General features: G+C 41.3%; 2 protein-coding genes across 3 annotated transcripts; both read left to right on the plus strand.

The window, feature by feature from the left end:
* The first annotated feature begins 1,086 nt into the window (after positions 1 to 1,086).
* Positions 1,087 to 12,511, plus strand: ikbe (NF-kappa-B inhibitor epsilon). Its single transcript, NM_001140380.1, has 6 exons — positions 1,087 to 1,760; positions 4,517 to 4,619; positions 5,951 to 6,161; positions 9,012 to 9,100; positions 9,907 to 10,155; positions 11,590 to 12,511. The coding sequence occupies exons 1-6, from the start codon at positions 1,423 to 1,425 to the stop codon at positions 11,656 to 11,658; spliced, it is 1,059 nt and encodes a 352-aa protein (NP_001133852.1). The 5' UTR covers positions 1,087 to 1,422; the 3' UTR covers positions 11,659 to 12,511.
* Positions 12,512 to 14,421: 1,910 nt separating this feature from the next.
* LOC106607600 (adenosine 3'-phospho 5'-phosphosulfate transporter 1) lies at positions 14,422 to 25,398 on the plus strand. Of its 2 annotated transcripts, none has more exons than XM_014204689.2 (4): positions 14,422 to 14,966; positions 19,017 to 19,207; positions 19,477 to 19,637; positions 22,020 to 25,398. In XM_014204689.2, exons 1-4 carry the CDS (start codon positions 14,896 to 14,898, stop codon positions 22,950 to 22,952), a joined length of 1,356 nt encoding a protein of 451 aa, XP_014060164.2. In that variant the 5' UTR covers positions 14,422 to 14,895; the 3' UTR covers positions 22,953 to 25,398. The 2 variants fall into 2 exon arrangements, with proteins under 2 accessions (XP_014060164.2, XP_014060165.1); XM_014204690.2 differs by having other exon boundaries at positions 14,423 to 14,901.
* Positions 25,399 to 27,375: the final 1,977 nt, after the last annotated feature.

Below are 27,375 nucleotides of genomic sequence, written 5' to 3' on the forward strand. Positions count from 1 at the left end.
GTATTGAACATAATAGGCTAACATGCTGACCACACTGCTCTCGTCACAAAATAAATGTACACATAAATGTATTAAATCATTGCACCCACACTGCTGGTGTGCGTCAACGAGCGTCATCTGCGTAGCCAGGCGCTAAAATAGAACTTGGTTCTATTTGTAATTCTTGACGTGCAAGTCCCGCTTCGCCCATCTCCTCATTGGTCTTTAGGACCATATACCCACGTGGGTGATTGAAAGATGAACTGAGGTCTACACTCCAGTTGGTAGTGGTAATGCACCTTAAAGTTGGTTGCCAAACGCCATATAAAATCAATAGAAGAGGCCTGAAGGAGTAGAGATTACTAGAAACAAATTTGTTTTACCCTTTTATCTTTGGATTAATTGTCGGATTAGAGGACCTTGTGCATTTCAGGTAAAATAACAACCCAATGTTTATATCCCAGGACAAATTAGCTAGCAACAGCAAGCTAAATTGTCATAAATGTTTAATTAATGCTTTTCGACCTGTCCCCGAATTAATATAGTTGGTTCAGAGTTCGTTTTGATATTTCAACTTGCATGTCCTGATTGCGTCTGGTGTTGGTGGACAAAATCGTCACGCGCATGGCGAGTGGTCTGGTCAGCATTACATTTACTTCATTTAGCAGACGCTCTTATCCAGCATCTTAGTAGGCTATATTAATAGGCCACTGAAGTTTTACTTCCATGTTTGTAATAGGCCTATTCTAAATGCTTACTTATAGGTCAACTCATAGGCTACACTTTTTGTATTCTGTCCCCATATTGCAACATTAGATTAGGCTGTCTGTTTTTAGGCCTAAGAAATGGCCTCTTGCCTACTCACTGAAAAATGAGCTCCCTATTTACTTAACTTGTGAATCTCCTGGTTGTGACATACTAGTTTATAAATAGACACAAATGAAAGCACGGTACGGGGAACATTGGTCAAACATATCCTGTAAAACCAGGGAGACTCCATGGCGTTGGTGGGTGGTTGTAATGTAAACGCATACCACGCCCTTCGGGGATTCCCCAATGTCAGTGCTGAGCGCTTACCCTATCGCCTTTCATTGCTCACGTGCTCTCAACTATGTAGGCCGACCTTAGTTTATGAGCGTACCAAATGTATTTTAAATCCTGTTCCTGATTTTTAAGTATTTTTATGGTTTGAACTAAATGGCCCATTTTGCATGTATACGGTGTCGCAAGATGACTTCACTTATTTTCATTTAACTGCAGTTGTGCGGGAAAAGAAAAGCGCTCGACCCGGTGGCATGAAAAGCAACAAAGGAACAGTGATTTCCTACTCAGGTGTGATCGACTTTTCCTCCGAGGACTGCTCGCACCATCAAGCAAAAGGTAGTCCTTTTAGGGTTTAAACCAGCAAAGCCTTCCTGGAGTGACTGAGGGCCGGGGGCCACCATGGCAAGCGCTAAAAATGCGAATGGGAAAGTGAATTTATTGGAGGATAACCGAATAGACTCTGGTGTTGAATCATTCCAATATTTTACGACAGATGATCCCTATAACAAAACGGTACGGGATTCGACTTCTGAATCCAGTGAAGCCAGGGACAAATGTAGTAGCAACACGGAGGAGCGGTTGGATTCTGCGTATGGCTCGTCGTCACTAACTGTTGAGAATTTCAGTGAGATAATAGAGGGCTGCAACATTTCGGAGTCTGAAGATGACAGTGCGGAGAATACAGGATTTGAACATAAAGATAACCTTCTCACCAACATCACTGAAGATGGAGACACGTAGGCCTAAGTTTTTTTTATTTACATCTTTAAAGTAATACATATTTAAATGTATCCTATGCGTATGTTCTTGAGTAAGTAAAATGTGTCCATGTCGACGACTTTATGGTGAAACGATGTAGGAAGAAATACACGCATATGTGCAAGCATTGACGTGTTTATTATGTATTTAATTGACACATTTCAGTATAGATAAAAGTAGGGCCAACCGTAATTTGAGTGTGATTTTCCAATCTCCTTTAATCCTAATCTCTTTGTCCATAATTACTTTTCACAGTCTAAAAATGCATAACATAGGCGATTGAGTTACTAATTGGGCCGTGATTACAATTATCAACCAACTTAATCCTAATGCACAATGTGATGTCTGTTCTACCCCATACATTTGTGTTCAATCTAAAACCCAACCCTTCGCTCCAAGAAGCTCCCAGATACACCCTGTACAACTGACAGAATTGGATTGGTGTTGCTCCTTGGTTGTCCTTTTATGGGGTTTCAACTGGCCATGAGAGCATAGACTAAAATTACCACTGTCAACAAACCGGTGATGTTTTCTTTGACATAATCATGTCTGATGGGATGTCTGTGTGTTAACCACCATAACAATTTGAAGATGGATGCATTTTTGTAGGCTAGGCCTAATGCATGAATTTGCAGCTGAACAATCAAACAACCCACAGTGTTGTTGCTGTCAATGAAGGCTTGGGGGATGGGCTGTAGTTTTGGCCTGCGCTGGAGAAATTCACCTCTTTGCGTATGTCATGTTAATCCTATTCCCAGTCATTATGGCATGCGATGTCGATTTAGAGAGTTTAAGTTTAGAGTGATACACTCAGGCTTGTGAAAGCTGTCATGATTGTGGATGGGCTCCTGTGGGGTGCCTCGACTTGGAAAGCAGAAGTGTAAGAGACATGGCTGTGGAAATTCCCCATGATAGACAAGGCAGGGCACATGTTCACAGTACTTCTCTTGCTAGGTCCAAGAATAGGCTGATCAATGAAATTCATACAACTTCTACACACGCAGTCACAGACATGCAAACTTTTGGCCTTATCGGCCTTCTACATGTGATTTTGCATTCCAGTCAGTCCTGGCTTTGTCTTTGGAGTCAGTGTACTCAGAAATATATTATGTTGCTCGCTATCAATTGTTCAAAGTCGAAGTGAGTCTGTGTAACCATTCCATTGATAGTAACAGCTTTTGTCTCTCTGACATCCTTTCATATCCTTGCTCTCGTTGTCTGACAAGGTCACAAGGAACCTGTACTATATTTACCTAACAACAGAAAGAACCCACAATACGTTACATCAATCCTGTGACTTGAGAAAGTATCACAGTGCAGGCATTTAATTTCCCTCATGGGATTTTTTTCTTTTGTTTTATCTTACCCAACTGTTATTCAAACTAGGAAGTTCCATTTGAGATTTATTTTTAAAAGTAGATTTTCCAAGGAAGATCTTGCCATGTGATGCATTTGACCTTGTATCTTTCAAAAGTTGAAAGAATGCTGGCAAGTTCTGTAGTCTGGTCCCATATGTTTGTCACACCAAACATTAACCATAGGAGTTGGCAAGACAGCACAAACCGATATGGGACCAGGCTACTGGCTCTGCTTTGAAGAGGAGTTATTAAATCATAATCTACGGTCTTATTTGTGCAAGTAAATGTTTTTAGTTTTTTTAAGTTGCTTTTTTTTATGTCAAATGGATTGTCTTAAAATGAAGTTACAAGATAAATTGATTTGCCTGAAGCCATTTAGCATGGAACAAGGATAGGCTAAACGAGTTACTACTTTCACATTAATTAGTTATGTAGACAATGAGTGCCCTGGTCAAAAGTAGTGCACTATTTAGGGAATAGAGCCCTGGTCAAAAGTAGTGCACTATGTAGGGAGTAGTGTGTGAACAACGTGTTCTGGAAAGCCTTGTTGTAGAGCACGGCAGTGTTGTAAAGCACAGCAGTGGCCTTGTTCCATTTCCTGCATTTGGCTCTTCTGTCTGCTAGAACTTCCCCTTTAGCTTTTGGGGTAAGGGTTTCTTGTTTTCCACTTTGATTGAATGTATCAAATGTCATGACTTTGTATATGGGCTGCAGTAAAGAACACAATGCATTGCATTTGCTATTTTAACTGACTAGTTCAAGTCCATAGGCCTGAGGCTTGTGTTTGCTGAACATTCAGTAATAACCCGATGGTTCTGTTTGTTCGATCTTAGGATATTATCCAAATAACTTGAGTTCAATTACAACGACTGATAACTGTGAAGATAAATATTTTAAGTGCTTTGTGGAATCAAACATCCTCTTGACATGACTATTCTTTGCATAAAAGTTCCATTATTGCGCAACATTCGCCACCACTGAGCACTGTGGCCTACTAAGCCGTTTTCATTCATGGGGTGGTATGTGTTACATTTCCAGGTAGATCTAGATGACATTCTAAGAATTCTCCAGCAGGTAATTCTTTCCATCACATGATGAAATCCATTTATTATATCCTGTGGCTGCTCACATTTAAATATTTAAATTAAAGTAACTAGGAATGTCATGAGAAATGTTTCCACTCTCCCCAGGCTGCTCACTTTTCAGTTGAATGCAACGTTTAAGTGATCGCAACTAAAAACTGCTTTTGTTTGCTTTGCGGCCTAGGCGGGGTTACTGCAGAAGCACTTTGTGACAACTGCAATGTAAAATGTAAAATCTGATAGATTTATGATTGACATTTTATAAGAAATGGTTTGTTTTTGTCACCCCTCCAGACTCCTGCATTTAGCCATCATCCATGAAGATGAACTCTTTGCTCACCAATTGATACAGCTGTTCCCCAAAGATGTCTTGGACATTCAGAACAACTTGTACCAGGTACAGAAGACACAGCCACACCCCCTTCTCTTTACACCCTCAACACGGGTACTGGTGTACTGAAACTACTTAACCTTCATGATACTTCCTCTTGATGATTGCAACTGCCAATGTTTATGACAACAACAGAGATGATAATGTTATTTCTGCATCCTGTAATTGAAGAGCATTCTCTTCCCCTTTCTCCAGTACTACATCCTCTCACTGGAACGGTTCAGTGGGTGAGAGGGGTTCTAGGGTTATTTCATAAGGGAGTTTAAATGGAAATTGGAAACTCCCCTGCTTTCCCGTGTTCAAAAACAAGAAATCTTGTCTGGAATATTTTTGTTTCTAAGGCTGAGATTACATAGGCAGCCCAATTAGATTTTTTTTAAATTCACCAATTGGTCTTTTGACCAATCACATCTGATCTTTTCACATCAGATTTTTTTCATTGGTGGAAGAAATATCAGAATTGGGCTGCCTGAGAAAACGCAGTCATAGATGAGAAATGTGCAACTGGACAGTGCATATTTAAGAGGAGCTTTGACTGAACATTAAGGGGGTGGGGTGTGTAACCTGTCACTTAAAGGGGCGAGGGAGGTATGAGGGGTGGTGAGGCAAGCTGACGGGGCGTTTGAGACATCCTGATGGGTCAGAGAGGAAAATGTCTGGGAGGTCAGAAATGACAGTCAGCATTTTGCACCATGACATTTTGCCCTACCCAGTTCAATCAGGAGTTTCACATTGAGATGTCTCAGGCCTACCAATGGATATTTGCTAATCATCTCACTTGGCATTAGAGCTCTATAGTAAAGCTCAGTGTGTTTTCTTTCTTCCCTCTTTCTATATTTTTATCCCTCGTTCTCTCGACCCTCTGCCCCACTCTCTTTCTTTAACTCCCTATCTCGCTCGTTCGCTATCTCTCAGGTATTTTGAATGTTTATTTTTGTTCTTTCTCCTCGATCTCAAGTGCAGCCGTGTGAGTCTGTCGTCGTGGTGATCGTGGCTTGAGATTTGTCTCTCCCCTGACCATTGTTGCAGTTTGTTTTCTTTCTCTTTTCTGGATGCTTTTCAATACTAGCTACTGTACTGAAGATCAGCTCCTATATCGGGTCTTAGTAATCCTGATTGTACTCAAATCCCTTAGAAAGAGGGTACATACTGACTCCAAGTCAGATATCACACCCTCTTCCCATACTAACCCTTTGTTGGTTTGTTCGGGTTGGTACGTGGTCCCATAGAATTACAAAAAAGGGGATCCCCATCCCAGTCAATGTTCAGTGGTGGGTGGGCTGGCGGCCATATTGAGTCTACCCATGGGAGTTATTATTTTGTATGCATGTTCCCAGACCCCGCTACACCTAGCCACCTACCTGAACCTTTCGTCGGTGGTGCGGGACCTGGTGGAGAGCGGGGCCAGCCTGGAGCTGCAGGACCAGGAGGGGAACACGCCGCTCCACATGGCTTGTGAACAGGGCTGGGCCGAGTGCGCTACTGAGATGACCCGGAATGTCTCCCCCAGCAAGCTGGCCCCTGTGCTCGAGTCCCAGAACTGGAGAGGTGAGAAAGCAGGACCCATATTAATTTGGCTCCAAAAGCGAGAAAAAAAAGAAAAACAGGGAGGGACTATCTTGACATGTCTCTTGCAAAATGTTTTTCTACGGTGCAATAATGAAAGCAACTCTGGGCCACCTTCAGTAGGAAAATGTGTAATGTTGCAGATAGAAATATCATAAATAGAGCTGACGTGATGCCTTATTCTACATGTCAGGGAAGCAGAATTGTTTGAGTTTATTTTTAATTTTTACAGGGACAGTGCACATTAATCAACGTTTCAGTAAAAGTGCCAACCGGCTAATTAGCCAACCGGCTAATTTTCAACCGCAGTCCCTAGGCAGGTTTTTAAAAACAATTACAATACAGACAATCAATGAGCAGTGAGCACATGCAGAGCAACATAGGACAAGCAAGACATAGCATGCAGACAGAGCAACATAGCACAAAAAGCAACAAAGTGTTTCCATACCTCACAAGCTACAGACAACATGGAAAGCAGCAATACACAGCTAGGGATTATGTTCACAAATCTGATTGACCTTTAGCCATGTCTTCATGTTTTTTGTGAAAGTGTGATGGGTGGTGCAGTTATGTGTGTCTGATGGCAGTGTATTCCAGACATGGGAAGCTCTCACAGAGAAAGCAGATTGACTAAAGGTGCTTTTCCTTAACCTTTTAAGGACAGACGTTCCGCTAGTGGAACGCCTCACCAATATCCAATGGTAGAGCGTGGCGCGAAATACAAATACCTCAAATGCTATAACTTCAATTTCTCAAACATATTACTATCTTACACCATTTTAAAGACAAGACTCTCGTTAATCTAACCACATTCTCCGATTTCAAAAAGGCTTTACAGGGAAAGCAAAACATTAGATTATGTCAGGAGAGTACCCTGCCAAAAATAATCACACAGCCATTTTCAAAGCAAGCATATGCCACAAAAACCAAAACCACAGCTAAATGCAGCACTAACCTTTGATCTTCATCAGATGACACTCCAAGGACATTATGTTATACAATACATGCATGTTTTGTTCAATCAAGTTTATATTTATATAAAAAAAACAGCTTTTTACATTAGCATGTGATATTCAGAACTAGCAAACTTCCGGTGAATTTACTAAATTACTCATGATAAACGTTCACAACAAACATAACAATTATTTTAAGAATTATAGATACAGAACTCCTTTATGCAATCGCGGTGTCAGATTTTAAAATAGCTTTTCGGCGAAAGCACATTTTGCAATATTCTGAGTAGATAGCTCGGCCATCACAGGCTAGCTAATTTGATACCCACCAAGTTTGGTGCTCACTAAACTCAGAATTACTATAAGAAAAATTGGATTACTTTTACTGTTCTTCGTCAGAATGCACTCCCAGGTCTTCTACTTCAACAACAAATGTTGTTTTGGTTCCAAATAATCCATAGTTATATCCAAATAGCTCAGTTTTGTTCGTGCGTCGAGGTCACTATCCGAAGGGTGACGCGCGAGCGAATTTCGTGACAATTTAAAAAAAAATATATATTCCATTACCGTACTTCGAAGCATGTCAAACGCTGTTTAAAATCAATTTTTTTGCTATTTTTCTCGTAAAATAGCGATAATATTCCAACCGGGCAATGTTGTATTCATTCAAAGGCTGAAAGAAAAAAATGGAGTAGTCTCGTGACCGCGCATCTCCAGTGTCACTGTTCCCAGCCTGACCACTAACAAATACTCCTGCTGTTCTTCGCCCAGAGACTGCAGACACCCCATTACACTTTCTGGCGCCTTCTGAGAGCCAATGGAAGCCTTAGAAAATGTCACGTTACAGCAGAGATGCTGTATTTTCGATAGAGATGCTACAGAAGGACAATAAATTGTCAGACAGGACACTTCCTGTATGGAATCTTCTCAGGTTTTGGCCTGCCATATGAGTTCTGTTATAGTCACAGACACCATTCAAACAGTTTTAGAAACTTTAGTGTTTTCTATCCAAATCGACTAATTATATGCATATTCTAGTTTCTGGGCAGGAGTAGTAACCAGATTAAATCGGGTACGTTTTTTTATCTGGCCGTGAAAATACTGCCCCCTATCCCAAACAGGTTTTTAAGGGAACTATACAGTCACCTCTCATGGCAGACATTGCACTGGATCTGCTGCCATATGTTTGGTTTTCTGTTTAACCAAAGTACTGAGTGGAGGGGGAGCCAGGCCATTTAGCATCTTGTATACAAGACGTGTCGGTGTATTGCACAAGATTTTCCCAACTCAGGAGCTCATGCTTTCTGAGGATGTAACAGTGATGATGGCTATTGGGCTTCCTATCAAGCACTTTGAGAGCCTGTTTGTAGACAGACTGAATGAGTTTTAATGTTAAGTGGGGGAGTATCATAGATCTGTTTTTAATGTATTTCCATTTGAACATTCCATAACTTTTGCCTACTGACCAGGGCCCAGGATGATCAGCTTTTAGGCTGTGTACGAGGCTATAATGATACCATGATGTGATGGCACTTTATTTAGTGTCAATTCCTGTTGATGTGTTGGCGTCTATCCGAGGACGTACCCACCTCGCGTGTTGTGTTTTATTGCAACATTGCACTGTGCGAGACAAAACTGGTGTGAACGAATCATTGTTGTCTAGCTAGTTTTCGATGTTCCCGGCTTAGTAGGCTTTGCAGATGTGAATCATGTTTATAAATGTAAACAATTGTATATTTTGTTCTGTATGTAGGTTATTGTGTGTCACGTGGTATGACCTTACCGACTCTTGTTTGATACTAGCTATAACATCTACTCAAATTCATCAAATCGCACATTCAGAAAGGTGGTTTTTGAAAAAGAATGTCTTCTTTTTCAGGTCTCACCCCTCTCCACCTAGCCACTGTGAACAGGCAGCATCGTCTGATGACGCTACTGATGAAAAAAGGGGCAGACCTCAACATCCAGGTTCGTCCAGTTACTCCCCCGGATGTACTCTGTTACAATAACCTTGCTATGAGCACTAGATGTTGAGCCCAGAGCCCAGACAATTTTGCTCACTGGGCTTGTATTACTCACGTAGTGCATTACATTGTGCTATAACACTGTAGTTAGTACTTCAATGTGTCATAGCTAAATCCTCTTAATTTGTAGTAGTGCAGAGAAATATTTACCTCGACATAGATGATCAAACTACACTCTCCTAAGTGAATGTATCATGTCATAATGAGTGCATGGTATTTATTTAGAAGTACAGTGTCTCCTTCAAGCTATGTACTTTACTACTTTACTGTACTCCCATCTGCTGCACTTGTGCACTGCTGTAGTGAGACTGATAGTGATATGGCCTTGAGCTCAGCAGGTTCTGATAGATTCATGACAAGGTAATTAGAGTTGGGTCATGAGGCTGCTGGGCTAGAAAGCCTGATGTAATGGTGGCTTTTTCTGGAGCAGCTAGACTCGTCAGAGAAGAGGCCCAGGCCAGCAAGTCTGAGTCAGACACAGATAGATATAGAACACAACATAATAGACTGACCTAACCCTACCCTAGATATCTTTCTGTGCGAAATAAACATGCTATACAGTAGATATCAAGCTGCCTCATTGAATGTTTTCAGTATTTGAATTGTATTGAAGAGAACAGTTTCTAAAATGTCCTTACTAAGATTTGTTGACCCTTTGCTCCCTCCATTTGTGCCATTCCCATCCTATTTTGAGGGCACATTTTATTTATCGAGTCCCTAGCCCACGCCTGTCTTCTCTCTCTCCCCCAGGAAGGTACGAGCGGTAAAACACCTCTCCATCTGGCAGTGGAGCTCCATGACATTGTCTCTATGACGCTGCTATTGAACAAGGGAGCCGATGTGGACGTGCCGATGTTTAATGGCTGCACGCCACTTCACCTCGCCGTTGGCCGGCAGGACGCAGCCATCGCCAACCTGCTCTGTCAATCCGGGGCTGATAAGATGCTGAGGAACATAGAGGATGAGACGGCACTGGATCTAGCTGGCGGCAATGATGATGTGAGATATAGAGGAAGGGCCAGAGTCCTACACACAATCCTTGGAGTGGACTAAAAAGCACTTTCAATGCAGATTCTCCATTGAACATGATTTTTAGTCCAGGACTATAGTTATAGCCTTAATCTACACTATATTTACAAAAGTATATGGACTCCCCTTCAAGTTAGTGCATTTGGCTCTTTAGCCACCCATTGCAGACGGGTGTATAAAATCGAGCACACAGCCATGCATTCTCCAGACTTTTTAGCAGAAGAATGGCCTTACTGAAGAGCTCAGTGACTTTCAACATGGCACTGTCATAGGATGCCACCTTTCCAACAAGTCAGTTCTTCACATTTCTGTCCTGCTAGAGCTGCCCCGGTCAACTGTAAGTGGTGTTATTGTGAAGTGGAAAAGTCTAGGAGCAACAGCGGCTGTCGTGAAGTGGTAGGCCACACAGGCTTACAGAATGGGACCGCCGAGTGCTGAAGCGCGTAGCGTGTCTGTCCTCGGTTGCAACACTCAACGTCAGCATAAGAACTGTTCGTCGGGATCTTCATGAAATGGGATTCCATGCTTGAGCAGTAGCACACAAGCCTAAGATCACCATGCGCAATGCGGCTGGAGTGGTGTATAGCTCGCTCGCCATTGGCCTCTGGAGCAGTGGAAACGCGTTCTCTGGAGTGATGAATCACACTTCACCATCGGGCAGTCCGACGGACAAATCTGGGTTTGGAGGATGCCAGGAAAACGCTACCTGCCCCAATGCATAGTGCCAACTGTAAAGTTGGTGGAGGAGGGCTAATGGTCTGGGGCTGTTTTTCATGGTTCCAGGGAAGGGAAATCTTAACGCTTTTGCATACAATGACACTCTAGACGATTCTGTGCATCCAACTTTGTGGCAACAGTTTGGGGAAGGCCCTTTCCTTTTACAGCATGACAATGCCCCCGTGCACAAAGTGAAGTCCATATAGAAAAATGGTTTGTTGAGATCGGTGTGGAAGAACTTGACCTCAACCACATCAAACACCTTTGGGATGAATTGGGACGCCGACTGCGAGCTAGGCCTAATTGCCCAACATCAGTGCCCGGTCTCAATAATACTCGTGTGGCTGATTGGAAGAAAGTCCCTGCAGCAATAGTCCAACATCTAGTGGAGGCTGTTATACTAGCAAAGGGAGGACCAACTCCATATTAATGGCCATGATTTTGGAACGAGATGTTTGAGCAGGTGTCCACATTCTTGGTCATGTAGTGAATGTCTGGGAAACCAGCTCAGTGTTTCATGTGACTCAAAGTCTGATATTCTCTGAGAATGCTTGAAATACATTTTTCTTATGCTTTGGGGGGGTGAAACATCTCCAGATTATTACCTGTTGTGAAGGAGACTGACTGGACTGTTGTCTGGTCAAATGTAGAACATATAATGTGACATGTAATATGCTTTTCTTTCAGATCCTTGCTCTTTTCCCTTTTGATGACATCCAAATCCAGGGCAGGTCAGTGGTTAGAGTACCATTCTGACTGTGTATTCTCTCTCCACCTGAATACTCTACAACGGGTGACATTTGACCTCTTGAACATCATCATGGAGCCTCGTCAGAAAAGTATAGCTTTACATCAATCATGTTTGTAATTTGCTGTTTTAAAGGTGATTTTTCATTTACATAAATCTTCGCTGTAGGGTTATTTATCGTTGTTGTGCGGTGTGTGAATGTGTGAACTCTTTAGACACTCACATTGAAAAGTTGCTTATTCTCTGCTAGCAAAGTGATACCTGTTTTCAAATACAGAAAAATCAGCGGGAAAATGTAATGTAGACTTAAATGAAACATTTTCTCATACAAGGTAACTGATTTACTACCAAAAACAATTGTATGAATATGAGCAGAAATAATTAAATGAAAATGTTTAATTTCCCTATACACAGGGAATCTACCTCTATCACGTGTGTGTATATAATATCTGACTTATAGTGGGAAATGTAGCTTCAACAAAGAAAATACATTGCTGTCATGCTATAAATAAACATTGTTTCAGCTTGAACATGCTTTTCAATTATACTTTAGTCACTAAATCTGTTATGGAGAGAAGTTCTTCATCATAATTTAATATCGTTCATTGTATGTTTCAGTTCTCGGTTTCTGCTTTGAATGCATTGACTTGCCACTAAGACACAATCATAACTAAGACACAATCATAACAGCTGTATTTTCAATACAGTAAAATCCCTTTTTTACCATCGTTCTCCTCCATCTCTGATAAATCAGGAATGATCCTGGTTATGGTGTACTGAATCAGACTGGCTTGTTTAGATGTTTTGCCTTCTCTTAACATTTTCAAACTCTTATTTTGTAATAAAATAAATACGATTATAGCTTCACTCTTTTTTGAGAGGGGGGGTCATTGTCAAAGTATATTTGGAGTTTTTAATTGAAGTGGGGCATTAATTGTTTATAGTACTGTATATGTACATCTGAGCAGGGAGGATAATACAAAAAGGATGGCATCTGGAATTAAGGATTTAATCAATTATGTAGATTATATACTGTAGACTAGATGTTTTGTGGCAAAGAATCTGGTTGGACAACACTCGCATTTTAATCCAAGTTTTTAGCAGGCTATTGCTGACTCAACATGTACAGCAAATCCATCCAATAAATTGTTCTAAACATTGTAGGATGCTGACTTGGGAGAACAAAGCCTCATAACTACAAAACTCCTGTCAGCTGCTTTTGATAAAACATTATTTTCTGGTTGCTTGATTCTTCCTGATAACCCTCTAGTACAATGTGTCTGGAAATTCCACTCACCCAGATCACTTGTCTGTTCTCTGTATACTTTGTCTGCCCATCATGAATATTCAGACAGGCTCAAGGTGAGACTGGGACCAGAGAATAAAGAAGCCTTTCAATGAGGCAGAGGGATTAATTTCTTTGTTTGTAGGTAATGTTTTACCTTCTATTTGTATGTTGACCTATTTTCTTTCACAAGCATTTGAGTGACTTAAGTAATTTTTTTTGGCATAAACTAGACTTGACAAAATGTGTCAATACTCCAGAATAAGCCAGATAAGCAAGGCTAGTTTGTTTGCCCAGATGATTAGGAAACCACTGTTTTGGCAGGGGTTGTAGAAATTCTCTCAATGTAGATGAAGAGGAGACAGAAAGATTTTTAAGCATTGACATGGATTGTGTATGTGTGCCATTCAGAGAGTGGGCAAGACAAAAGATGTTAGTGCTTTGAACAGGGAATGGTAGTACGTGCCAGGCGCACAGGTTTGAGTGTGTCAAGAACTGTAGCGCTATTGGGTTTTTCACTCTCAACAGTTTCCTGTGTGTATCAAGAATGGTCCACCATCCAAAGGACATCTAGCCAACTTGACACAACTGTGGGAAGCATTGGAGTCAACATGGGCCAGCATCCTTGTGGAACGTTTTCAAGACCTTGTAGAGTCCATGCACTGACAAACTCAATATTAGGAAGGTGTTCCTAATGTTTTGTATACTCAGTGTATATTGCTGGTAGAAAGTCTGTTTTTGGACAGAAAAACTTCCTCATTGTCAAGATAACTGCTAGCTAAGGTGATGCTCAACTCCGCTCTCATATAATCAAGGAGTTGAGCGTTCCTCAGCTGGATAACTGCATGTGTTTGCTGGTATGTTGGCTGACCTGACTTCCTCATTTGAGGGGCATGTATCTTTCCAAACGTGTGCTTTCAGTGTGGATAAATGAAAACTCCCCAATATAAATGGTTCAATACTTTAATTGCAATACGTTTTGGAAAAATGTTGATAATATTGTTTTTATTACATTGTTGGGAGATAGACATGCATTCTACTTTATAAATTGGCAATTTGGTTGATGTGTAGTTTTTTAAATTATTGCAACAATAATATTACACAATACAGGAACATTCCTGTGAATGCAATGAAAAAAATAAAATAATAGAACATATTGTAGCCTATAAATACAGTTCTGTCACAGTTTCTAAATCCAGAGGCGCAATATCGCGAGACTTCTCTGAACGCTTGCGAAACAATCAGGCCGGGGTTCGGCGTTTGTGAAGTCAATGAGAGGAAGTGAACAACACCTCCTTAGATCAAAAGGCACAAACTAGTTGATTCGAGCCAATGTCTCAAGCAGTTAATGTTATTACCCCAACCTGATGAAAGTGATAAAACTAACACGTTTTCATTTTCGCCAAAAACAAATATATATCGAAGGAGTGCCTTTGAGTTGATGGCGTGCACATGCGCAGTTCGGTGCGAGACAACCGTTAGACCCAAGCTCGTTTTTACGCATGAGTTTAGCTAGCCAACGTCGCCATGAAGTCGTCTACAAATGTGATCAGGAATTTTTATTTGAGAAGCTGTTTTAGTCGTTTTAGCCCACTTTACTAGTTGCCTATCTTGGTACTGCTCGTAAAGTGAGCATGTGCATTTATTCTTCCAGCCCTACAGGTGGCAATGTGCGACGGTGGTCTACAATCTCAGCTATGTAATGAAATCCGGCTTCGCATTTTCCAGGTTTCCACTGAAGGGGGATTCTTCATTGAAGTGAACACATAGGCAATTGATAAGTTGTGAAGGCACAGGGAAAGGAAACAGCCAGCCCGAAAGAAATTAGCTTTTACATTAAGGATTTCCTCAGTTAATTTGCGTAAACGCTTCATTGTAGCTAAAGTGGTTGAGTTATTCGGCGTGTTCGCAACGCCAGGTGTTAGACCAGAATTGGTGGGTGGAAAATGCCATCTTTTTTATGGAGGTAGGAACATATTATGCTGATGCCTCTAACCGTTCATTTGGAATTGCATTCATTTTAAACCCAAAGTAAAGCAACATTTTTTATATATATTTAGCACAGCTAACTGCCAGTTGTCAATGTGAGCGTGCCCATGTAAACAGCTGTCAGACTGCACTCGACGATATGGTTTAGCTAGTTAGCTAATTTACCATGAAATGTAGAGTGTGTGTTGTGTTTTGAAATTTGACAAAGCCCACACTGAAATGCCCAAATCATAGTCATTACAAGTTAAAAAGTTATGTGTTTGTAAATAGTATTGTTTTCCTTGTCACAGGTTGTAGACTAGTTACACTTAACAGGTTAGCTTAGGTCCATATGAATAAATGCAGAAAGAACCTAGCCATTGCTAAATGTATCTGACATGTGAATTGTTCATACGTTTCAGCTTTTAGGCCATCAGTGCTTGCTGTATTACTACAATTTGATGAATGTAGACAGTTCAGATTTTCTAGGATAATAGTGTAATGTGAACCAGCCCTGTCAGGTATGTGAAGAAGAAAAAAACATGTACAGTTTAGGCATTTATGGATCCAGGCCAACATACTAGTCTCAAGTCCTATAAGTGTGTAAGGGATGCAATGTCACTGTTTGATGTTAAGTATGCCATCCGCTACAACTATACTAAACAAATATAAATGCAACATAATTAACGGTTTTACTGAGTTAGTTCGTAAGGAAAGTCAAATTTAAATAAATTCATTAGGTCCTAATCTATGGTTTTACAACTGGGGAGAGGCGCAGCTATGGGTGGGCCTGGGAACTCAGAATGAGTTTTTCCCCCCAAAAAGGGATTTAGACGGAAATACTCCTACATTTTATCAGCTGTTCGGGTGCTGGTCTCAGACGATCCTGCAGGTGAAGAAGCCGGATGTGGAGGACTGGCGTGGGTACACATTGTCTGTGGTTGTGAGGCCAGTTGGGCATACTGCCAAATTCTCTAAAACTACGTTTGAGGCCGCCTTATAGTAGAGAAATCAACATTAAATGATCAGGCTCTGGTGGACATTCCTGCAGTCAGCATGCCAATTGCTCACTCCCTCAACTTGAGACATATATGGCGTTGTGTGACAAAGCTGCAAATGTTAGTGACCTTTTATTGTCCCCAGCACAAGGTGCACCTGTGTAATGATCATGCTGTTAATCAGCTTCTAGATATGCCACACCTGTCAGGTGGATGGATTATCTTGGCGAAGGAGAAAATGCTCACTAACAGGGATGTAAACAAATTTGTGCACCAAATTTGAGAGAAATACACTTTTTTGTGCAAATTGAAAATGTATGGGATCTTTTATTTCAGGTCATGAAACATGGGACCAACACATTACATGTTGTGTTTATATTTTTTTTATTAAGAATGCAATAGGTTTCCTACAACTTGGGCAACTTTTTCCATACCATCTTTATCAAGGCAACATGCATAAGACCTAATAAGCCTCAAAGGAAAACCTCAACCCAGCAGTTCTATTTTTAGCTCTTGAACCAGCTATTTTCCCCTCCACATCTGAGGAGAATCAATTATGCAATGTATATTTAGTAACAATGCATTCGTTTTTTTCTATCCTTTTTTGAAGTCATCTGATATTATCTGAATATAAGTCTTGTCCCATAAGTCTTTATTTATAGAATGAAGGTGTCCCTTCAAGAAATTCCCCCATTGCATTTTTGAGCATCCTGGAACAAAGTGAATCACAGGTTCTTTAATGGCTAGATTTTTTCAAATTAAGCTTTTAAAATCAATCCATTCCTAACCATTCCAATAATTAGGCCTAGGCTAACTGTTCCAGTGTACCTACAGTACCAGTCAAAAGTTTGGACACACCTACTCATTCCATGGTTTTTCTTTATTTTCTACATTGTAAAATACTAGTGAAGACATCAAAACTATGAAATAACACATGGAATCATGTAGTAACCAAAAAAGTGTTTAACAAATCAAAATATGTTATATATTTTTTTTTTTTGCTTTGATGACAGCTTTGCACACTTGGCATTCTCTCAACCAGCTTCATGATGTAGTCACCTGGAATACATTTCAATTAACAGGTGTGCCTTATTAATTTCATTTGTGGAATTTCTTTCCTTAATGCGTTTGAGCCAATCAGTTGTGTTGTGACAAGGTAGGGGAGGTATACAGAAGATAGCCCTATTTGGTAAAATACTAAGTCCATCTTATGGCAAGAACAGCTCAAATAAGCAAAGAGAAATTACAGTCCATCATTACTTTAAGACATGAAGGTCAAGAACTTTTAAGTTTCTTAAAGTGCAGTTGCAAAAGCCATCAAGCACTATGATGAAACTGGCTCTCATGAGGGCCATCAGCGAAAGACCCAGAGTTACCTCTGCTGCAGAGGATACGTTCATTAGAGTTAACTGCACCTCAGATTGCAGCCCAAATAAATGCTTCACAGAGTTCATGTAACAGACACATCTCAACATCAACTGTTCAGAGGAGACTGAATCCAGCCTCCATGATCAAATTGCTGCAAAGAAACCATTACTAAAGGACACCAATAAGAAGAGACTTGTTTGGGCCAAGAAACACGAGCAATGGACATTAGACCGGTGGGGGTGCTTTGCTGGTGACACTGTCTGTGATTTATTTAGAATTGAAGGCACACTTAACCAGCATGGCTACCACAGCATTCTACAGCGATACGCCATCCCATCTGGTTTGTGCTTAGTGGGACTATAATTTATTTTTCAACAGGACAATGACCCAAAATACACCACCTGGCTGTGTACAGGCTATTTGACCAAGGAGAGTGATGGTGCTCCATCAGATGACCTGGCCTCCACAATCACCCGGACTCAACTCGATTGAGATGGTTTGGGATGAGTTGGACCGCAGAGTGAAGGAGAAGCAACCAACAAGTGCTCAGCATGTTTGTGAATTCAAGACTTGGAAAAGCATTCCTTATGAAGCTGGTTGAGAGAATGCCAAAAGTGTGCAAAGCTGTCATCAAGGCAAAGGCAATATATTTTGATTTAACACTTTTTTGGTTACTACATGATTTCAAATGTGTTATTTCATAGTTTAAGTCTTCACTATTATTCTACAACATAGAACATAGTAAAAATAAAGAAAAACCGTTGAATGAGTAGGTTTGTCAGAATGTTTGACTGGTACTGTAAAAGCAGCATGGCCCTCTTTCCAATTGTGTAACTTTCAAAGATGACCCCTGCGATAAGATGACCCCTGCGATAAGGAATCCCAGCAACTGCGGCACGAAGCCTAAATGCGGAAATTTTTCTGTCTCGGACCCATTTTTCCAGCTGCGGCTGGAGTGTTGGTAGCAGTGCCATGTAATGAGCTGCTTGTTCAAAGCCCAGGTTGCACTGGGCGATGCTACAGTGGCGGCTTCTCCTCCTGTTGCTGCTTCTGTGGCCTGACTGGCTGGTCTGGCAGGGGGTAGAGGCCCACACAAAGAGCCTCTGTTTGTGTGAGCCAGTCAGGCATGCAGGCAGAGGTAGGCAGGCCTCTGGAGTGAAGGAGGAGGTGGGGGCCCTCCCTCCCAGTGAAAGTGATCCACTACTGTGCCACAGCAGCCAGGGAGGGAGCACACCTTTCACACGGCCTGATTAGGTTATCCCCTCCCTCCCCAGATGGGTAACGGAGAGGAGAGCTATTGGTGTGTGCAGGTAAATTAGTGGCATTTGTGGAAAAGGATGCTAGTGTAAAGGATCAGTGTGAACATGACAGGTGGAAATAGGTTGTGTTACCTGGACTAATACGGGGCTGTTGTGTAGAAATGGATCGTCTCTTCTCTTTACTCTGCTTTCAGGCCAATGGGTGTTATGTGTTAATTATGCTTTAAATTACACTGTGTCCCCCACCTTCTAATATGTCCCACCCGAGTCACATAATCTACTAAAGTCTAAAGTTGTAAATAAATACTAGAATCTAAGTTTTAGTATCTCATCAGAGAAGCGTCTGCAGTATTTCAATCCATCACTCTAAAACCATGTGGGGAAAAACATGCTGCTGAGAGTTTATTATAGTTAACCAGTCTATTACATAACTTACCTGCCATGCCTCCGGTACTAATACTAGTACTTTTATCCTGTATGTGCTGAAGGCTTTGGTCTGGCCTGGTGCTGATCCTCCTCCCGTCTACGCTGGCGGCTGACAAAGAGTCTTCGTTGCTACAGGACTGGCACGACGTGTGGCTGTTCCGCTTCTTCCTCAACGTGCTGGGCTACGCTACCATCATCATACCTGGCTACTTTCTCATCGGCTACTTCAAGAGGATCAACTACCTCGAAACAGGTGTGGATGTTCTACAGACTGGTGATAATGCACACTCTGCATGCATATACGCAGGCACACACGCAGAACGATACGCACACAAATAGACCTAAAAAGCAAATCCACATTAATTCTGAATTCTATCCATTATAACTCGGTGTATCCTTGAAGTTGCAATTCACAGTTTCTCTATGTTCACAAGATCATTGTGTTTGTTTTGATGAATCAGTGAATGGTTGATGTGATCTGGACCTTAAAATATCTTCCTGACCAGTGTTTTCCCTTCCCAGGTCGTGGCATTTGCTATCCTGTCATAAAGGCCTGTGTGTTTGGTAGTGAATCGAAGACTGGTCTCCTGGACGATGTTTCCATAGCTCCGAGAAATGACGCTGACTCTGGCTCGTCAGCCAGACAAGCCTTCAAGTTAGTCTTCTGCGCTGCGGGACTTCAGGTAAAGTAGTTAAAAGGGCTATATAAATAAAATGTATTGAATTTAGATTGGGTAGATTTTGTAGTTGTAGCCCTTTGCACTCAATACTGTATATGGGTTGAAAATTGCAGATTTTGTCACTGATAAGCACATAAATTGGAATGCAGTGGCCGTACAGTAACGTGAAATAAATGGTGATGTTGATGATTATAATAAATACTGCTTTGATCTCATACAAGCGGTGGCGGTTGTGCCCTTAGGCTGAATATAATAATTCAAATTCACTTCTCCCTGAGTGCTGCGTGCTCCGAAGCACCTCTCACTCACATGACTCTCCATCACGTGATCGGATCTCTCTCACAGGCTACAAGTGAAGACAGACACATCGGGGTCGCAACTGCGCGCGTCCTTATCCAATTCCGAGGTGCATATTGAAGATATTGGAAGAACTGTCCACATTTACTTTTCGTCAGCCAACAAGATGAGTAGGCCTAACATTCTTTGGCTTGCAAGCCTCCCCTTTTTTCCTCCAAAAATAACGATGGTCATTATGGCCAAACAGTTCTATTTTTGTTTCATCAGACCAGAGGACATTTCTCCAAAAAGTACGATCTTTGTCCCCATGTGCAGTTGCAAACCGTAGTCTGGCTTTTTTAAGGCGGTTTTGGAGCAGTGGCTTCTTCCTTACTGAGCGGCCTTTCAGGTTATGTCGATGTAGGACTCGTTTTACTGTGGATATAGATACTTTTGTACCTGTTTCCTCCAGCATCTTCACAAGGTCCTTTGCTGTTGTTCAGGGATTGATTTGCACTTTTCGCACCAAAGTACGTTCATCTCTAGGAGACAGAACGCATCTTGTTCCTGAGCAGTATGACGGCTGAGTGGTCCCATGGTGTTTATACTTGCGTACTATTGTTTGTACAGATGAACGTGGTACCTTCAGGCATTTGGAAATTGCTCCCAAGGATGAACCAGACTTGTGGAGGTCTACACATTCTTTTTTTTTATGTCTTGGCTGATTTCTTTTGATTTTTCCCATGATGTCAAGCAAAGAGGCACTGAGTTTGAAGGTTAGGCCTAGAAATACATCCACAGGGACACCTCCAATTGACTCAAATGATATCAATTAGCCTATCAGAAGCTTCTAAAGCCATGACATCATTTTCTGGAATTTTCCAAGCTGTTTAAAGGCACAGTCAACTTAGTGTATATAAACTTCTGACCCGCTGGAATTGTGATACAGTGAATTATAAGTGAAATAATCTATCTGTAAACAATTGTTGGAAAAATTATTTGTGTCATGCACAAAGTAGACGTCCTAACCGACTTGCCAAAACTATAGTTTGTTAACAAGAAATTTGTGGAGTGGTTGAAAAACGAGTTTTATTGACTCCAATCTAAGTGTATGTAAACTTCCGACTTCAACTGTACATGCATAATTATCTCCATGTCATTGTAGCAGTAAGGGAAAACACTGCATGAAACCTTCTTTACTCTTCAGTTAACACAGGCACACACACTCCCTCCCTTCCTGTCTCTCTCTAGCCCACAAACACACACACACTGCTTACAACTTTTAAAATGTTAGTCTTTCAGTTTTAAATTATGTTTTAGTTTTTTATCCTCTTGTGTTTCTTGTGTAGTAAATATTTCAGTTTTCATTGTTTATTTGTTTTTTTCTGTGAGGCGCATTGTGTTGCATTCATGTCTGAAATGTGCTATGTAAATAAAGCTTTATTTGACTAGGCACCTAACCAAATTTAAGGAGCACCAGAAAGAGAGATGTATTGATATAGTTTAGGCTTGCATTAGGCCTATATGAATCTTACCTTTGAAGCACATCTCATGAGTAGCAGAGCCTTTTCCTTTCTTCCTGTGCCAATCAAATTTGCCTAGACCTACCGGTTACCAGGTTGTTCGCTAGCTAGGTAACATGACTGAACAACGTTATTTATCAAACCAATAATCAGCAAGAAGCAGGTGAGTGCGGGCAGGTAGCGTATGTGGCTGTCTGGTTATAGCTGCCACACGTGATATGCGCATGGAAGTGAAGTGGCTATTATGGGACCTGCGCATACAAGAGACTAGTTGCTGTTGCTTAAATGTAGCTGACTTTATAAACATTTTATTACAGGCGCCAGCAGGTTCTTTAGATTAGTAGGGCAGAAAAATGTGGTTGTATCATATGAAACGATACTACGGTATTCTAAAATGTTGTTATTATGAGGTTTTGGTACCGTGATATTACCATGGTACCGGTGTACCATGCAACACTACTATCCATATAGGCCAATTCCCACAAGTGTAAAAGGTTAAACATCGATACCAACATATTCACAATTATATCTCATTTACGTCATACAGTTTAGTCTCCTTATCTATGTTATCTTGTTTTCTCTCCAGACATCTTACCTGACATGGGGTGTCCTACAGGAGAGGGTGATGACACGCTCGTACGGGGCCTCCAACCCTGAGGAGGAGGGCGAGCGCTTCAAGGACTCCCAGTTCCTGGTGTTCATGAACCGCATCCTGGCGCTGACTGTGTCTGGCCTGTGGTGTCTCCTGTTCAAGCAGCCTCGCCACGGTGCGCCCATGTATAAATACTCGTTCGCCTCGCTCTCCAACGTCCTCAGCAGCTGGTGCCAGTACGAGGCCCTCAAGTACATCAGCTTCCCCACCCAGGTGCTGGCTAAGGCCTCTAAAGTGATCCCCGTCATGCTAATGAGTAAGATTGTGTCGCACAAGAGCTACGAGTACTGGGAGTACCTGACGGCGGCTCTGATCTCTCTGGGCGTCAGCATGTTCTTGTTGACAAGCACGACCGGTAAGCACCCGTCTACGGTCACAACGTTCAGCGGCGTGGTCATCTTGGTCGGCTACATCGTCTTCGACAGCTTCACGTCCAACTGGCAGGACAACCTGTTCAAGTGCAAGATGTCGTCGGTACAGATGATGTTCGGCGTCAACCTCTTCTCCTGCCTCTTCACCGTGGGCTCGCTGCTGGAGCAGGGCGCCTTCTTTGACTCGCTGGCCTTCATGACGCGACATTCGGAGTTTGCATTCCATGCCGTGCTGTTGTCGGTGTGCTCAGCATGCGGCCAGCTCTTCATCTTCTACACCATCGCACAGTTCGGCGCCGCCATCTTCACCATCATCATGACCCTTCGGCAGGCCATCGCCATCCTGCTCTCCTGTTTCCTGTATGGCCACGCCGTCACAATGGTGGGTGGCTTCGGCATGGTCGTGGTCTTCCTCGCCCTCTTCCTGCGCGTCTACGCCCGCATCCGCATGAAGGCAGGACGCAGGGCGCCGCAGCCACAGGTGCAGAAGGTCTAGGAGGAGGAGTCTGAGGAGGGAACTGGAAAAACAAAAACTAAAGCCACGTTTTCGTTGTTTTTTTTTCTGTCTCTGTGTGTCCCGTTTGACTTTTTGTGTTCGTTTAATGGGTTTCTACTTTGTATAGGAAAGGTACAGAAATGGATTCTAATTCCTTTTTAAAGGTGTTTGACTTGACACGCACCGAGCCGTCGTCACACAGGTCAATTAGTCTCGAAAACCCAACCCTAGGCAACACAGTGACTAGGGTCTGGTTTCAATGATGGACTCTTGTCATAGAGGAACTATGTTACTGCCTAAGTCACTACTTTATCTGCTTGAATAAAATACAAAATGCAAAATGATCACGGAGGTTATTTTTAATGAGTGAATTACGCAAGTGGATAGTTTGTATCAACTACCTTAACTAAAACCACTGCAAAGTTATTGCCTGCAAAATCACGACGTTCTGTTATATCTGCCTCTTGATTTGTTGGGAGAGTCCCCAGAATGTATATTTTACCCTTATCGACGTAGGCAGTGACGTAGATTCTCTATGCCAAAAGAGTCGGTCATTAAATTCAGACCTTAGTCACTGTGTTGCCTAGGGTCAGGTTTCAAGGATACAGGTCAATGGGAGTGATTCGGTTGGACCAATCAGCAGTCACGGCCGTTTAAGTGTCTATGACCCCAAAATTACACAGCAATCGTCGCTTGTACGTTTTGTCTGTCAAACCCAGCTCAAAGCATGCAACATTGGCATGTGAAATGTAAACAACTAATTAAATGGCTATTGATTTCAGCCTTTGTGATATGCTTCTGGAGCTGCAGTCAAAGAACAAAAATCTGATGTTTGCCGTGTAGTTTTGGGGTAATCACTAGTACATGAGCTGTATACTGCAAACCTTCAGCTATGGGTAATGTAATATTGTGAATGGCGCCATATTAAGCTCATAAGACCTCTATGAAAAGAGGACATGAGATACTATGGTGAGCAGGCCCCAAGTAAGGTCCCATTTTGGATAATCTCTGTAGATACTGCATCAATTTTGTTTAAAACTAATAATTGCATTGTTGTACATTTTGGACATGGCATGAGAGAAATCTTTGTAATCTTTACCAGTTCATGATCAGGTAATGCTGCTTGAGAATATTTTATTTGTTTCATATAAAGAAGCAGGTATGGTAGAGGTCTCACTTTTGGCATTATTCTGACTTGAGATCTATGTGCTTAACTAAAAAATGTCAGAAGAAGTCTACCATTGAGATCAAGGAAGGATTTACACGAACGTCCAGGTTGTGCCAGAAGGATCTCAAGTCAAATTACTGCCCTTTCAGATCATACGAAAAGCATAGTTCATACATCTTTAGTTGACTGATGTGTTGTTCCTCATGGCTTACCATAGTGTATGATGAGGAAAGTTACTGAGTGACCCCACAGAAAATGTTTTACTATTTTCCTAACAACCTCACAAGAATAAATGCACAGCTTACCAGCAGACCATCAAAAATAACTTTGCAGAAGTTACTATGTTCTATTTTATATGGAGTGAGGGGAGGGAGAGAGATTTCAAGCAGCATTCAAGATGCCCATCTTATTTTTTGAATAGGACGCACTTACGTTAGGTCAGGTAAAAGACAATTAACTGTCAAATGCCAGCAAGAGTTGCAACCAGGCGGAATGACTCGAACTTCAGCTCTTGGAACAAACAGCCTGCACATTTTTTGTTCTCTTGTTTTGTTGGTGTAGGATTCAACTAGGCAAACCATATTATTGAAGTATTTCATTTGGATAAATGGCATACATTTTCATACTGTATGTTAGTTTAAGTATGGTGACATTCATTTAGTGGCCTGGCTGACCCAGACAACGTGGAGAATTTCGTATTCGCATTGCCAGGCAATTCATTTAGCCCTACGTGTACAGCTTTACAATCAAACCAAATACTTGAATTATTTGTTACACTAACTTACACTAACAATCATTAATGGATACACTATAAATAATTTGGAACAGGACATACAGTACCAGTCAAAAGTTTGGACACACCTACTCATTCCAGGGTTTTTCTACATTGTACAATAAAAGTGAAGACATCAAAACTATGAAATAACACATTGAATCATGTAGTAACCAAAAAAGTGTTAAATCAAAATATATTTCATATTTGAGATTCTTCAAAGTAGCCACCCTTTGCCTTGATGACAGCTTTGCACACTCTTGACATTCTTTCAAGGTTTGATGTCTTCACTATTATTCTACAATGTTGAAAATGGTAAAAATAAAGAAAAACCCTTGAATGAGTATGTGTGTACAAACTTTTGACTTGTACTGTAGACCAGTTGTTCTGGTATTATTAAATTGCAAATGTGAATTTGTATTCAAAAGTCAATAATCACCCATAGAGACGACTAAAAGATTTGACAAACTGCATTCACATTTTATAAAGTTGTACATTCAAATTTACAGCTCTCTTTGTCAGTAACTTTGGTTCAGCCCATCTGCTTTTGCTGCAACACTTGAGATAAATGAATAAGACTCACAACAATATAAATGTCCTATGTATAGGCTGTACACATGTCTTATAGGCTATACAGTGCCTTGCAAAAGAATCCAGACCCCTTGATTATATCACATTTTGTTACAAAATGGGATGAAAATGGATTTAATTGTAATTTTGTCAACAATATGCACAAAATACTCTGTCAAAGTGGATTTTTTTTTTATTAATTAAAAATATCCCAAATATAGTCTTTGCATAAGTATTCAGCCCTTAAATTAGTTCAGGAGTAAAATTTAGCTCAAATCAAATCACATAAAAAGTTACATGGACTTACTGTGTGAAATAATATGGGTTGACATTTTAAATGACTAACCCTTCCTTTGTCCCCCTTACATACAGTGTATTCGGAAAGTATTCAGACCCATTGACACCACATTTTGCTATGTTACAGCCTCAATCTAAAATGGATTAAATAGATTTGTTATTCATCAATCTACACACAATACCCCATAATGACAAAGCAAAAACAGGTTTAGATTGTTTGGGAAATGTATTACATACAAAACATTTTTTACATAAGTATTTAGACCCTTTACTCAGTACTTTGTTGAAGCACCTTTGGCAGCGATTACAGCCTAGAGTCTTCTTGCGTATGACCCTACAAGCTTGGCACACCTGTATTTGGGGATTTTCTCACATTCTTCTCTACAGATCCTGTTAAGCTCTGTCAGGTTGGATGCACAGCTATTTCCAAGTCTCCAGAGATGTTGGATCGGATTCAAGTCCGGGCTCTGGCTGGGCCACTCAGAGACTTGTCACAAAGCCACCCTAAGCACACAGTTGTTTTGGCTGTGTGCTTAGGGTTGTTGTTCTGTTGGAAGGTGAACCTGCGCCCCAGTCTGAGGTCCTGAACGCTCTGGAGCAAGTTTTCAACAAGGATCTCTCTGTACATTACTCCGTTCCTTTCCCTCCTCGATCCTGACTAGTCTACCAGTCCCTGCCGCTGAAAAACATCCCCACAGCATAGTGCTGCCACCACCATGCTTCACTGTAGGGATGGTGCCAGGTTTCCTCCAGACGTGACGCTTGGCATTCAGGCCAAAGAATTAATTCTTGCTTTCATCAGACCAGAGAATCTTGTTTCCAAACTTCTTGGAAACTTCTTGGAGGCCACTGTGTTCTTGGGGACCTTCAATGCTGCAGAAATGTTTTGGCAGCCTTCCCCAGATCTGTGCCTCGCCACAATCTTATCTCGGTGCTCTACAGACAATTCCTCCGACCTCATGGCTTGGGTTTTTGCTCTGACATGCACTGTCAACTGTGTGACCTTATATAGACAGGTGTGTAGCCTTTCCAAACCATGTCCAATCAATTGAATTTACCACAGGTGGACTCCAATGAAGTTGTAGAAACATCTCAAGAATGATCAATGGAAACAGGACACACCTGAGCTCCATATCGAGTCTCATAGCAAAGGGTCTGAACACTTATGTAAATTAGATATATATATATATATTTTTTATATATATATATTCAAAAATTTCAAAAAACCTGGTTTCACTTTTTCACTTTGGTGTATTGTGTGTAGATTGATGAGAAATATAAATGAAATACATTTTAGATTAAGGCTGTAAGGTAACAAAATGTGGAAAAGGGTAAGTGGTCTGAATGCTTTCCGAATGCACCGTACATCTGTGAGGTCCCTCAGTCAAGTATTGAATTTCAATCACAGATTCAACTACAAAGACCAGGGAGCTTTTTGAATGCCTCTTAAAAAGGGCAGTGGTTGGTAGATGGGTAACAATAACAAGTCAGACATCGAATATCTTCGAGCATGGTCTAGTTAATAATGATGCAGTGCATTGTGTATTAAACCACCCAGACACTTCAAAGATAGTCGTCCTTCTGAACTGAGCTGCAGGACCAGAATTAAACTGCTC

This window comes from Salmo salar, chromosome ssa06 (assembly GCF_905237065.1).
Source record: "Salmo salar chromosome ssa06, Ssal_v3.1, whole genome shotgun sequence".
Taxonomy (NCBI): domain Eukaryota; kingdom Metazoa; phylum Chordata; class Actinopteri; order Salmoniformes; family Salmonidae; genus Salmo; species Salmo salar.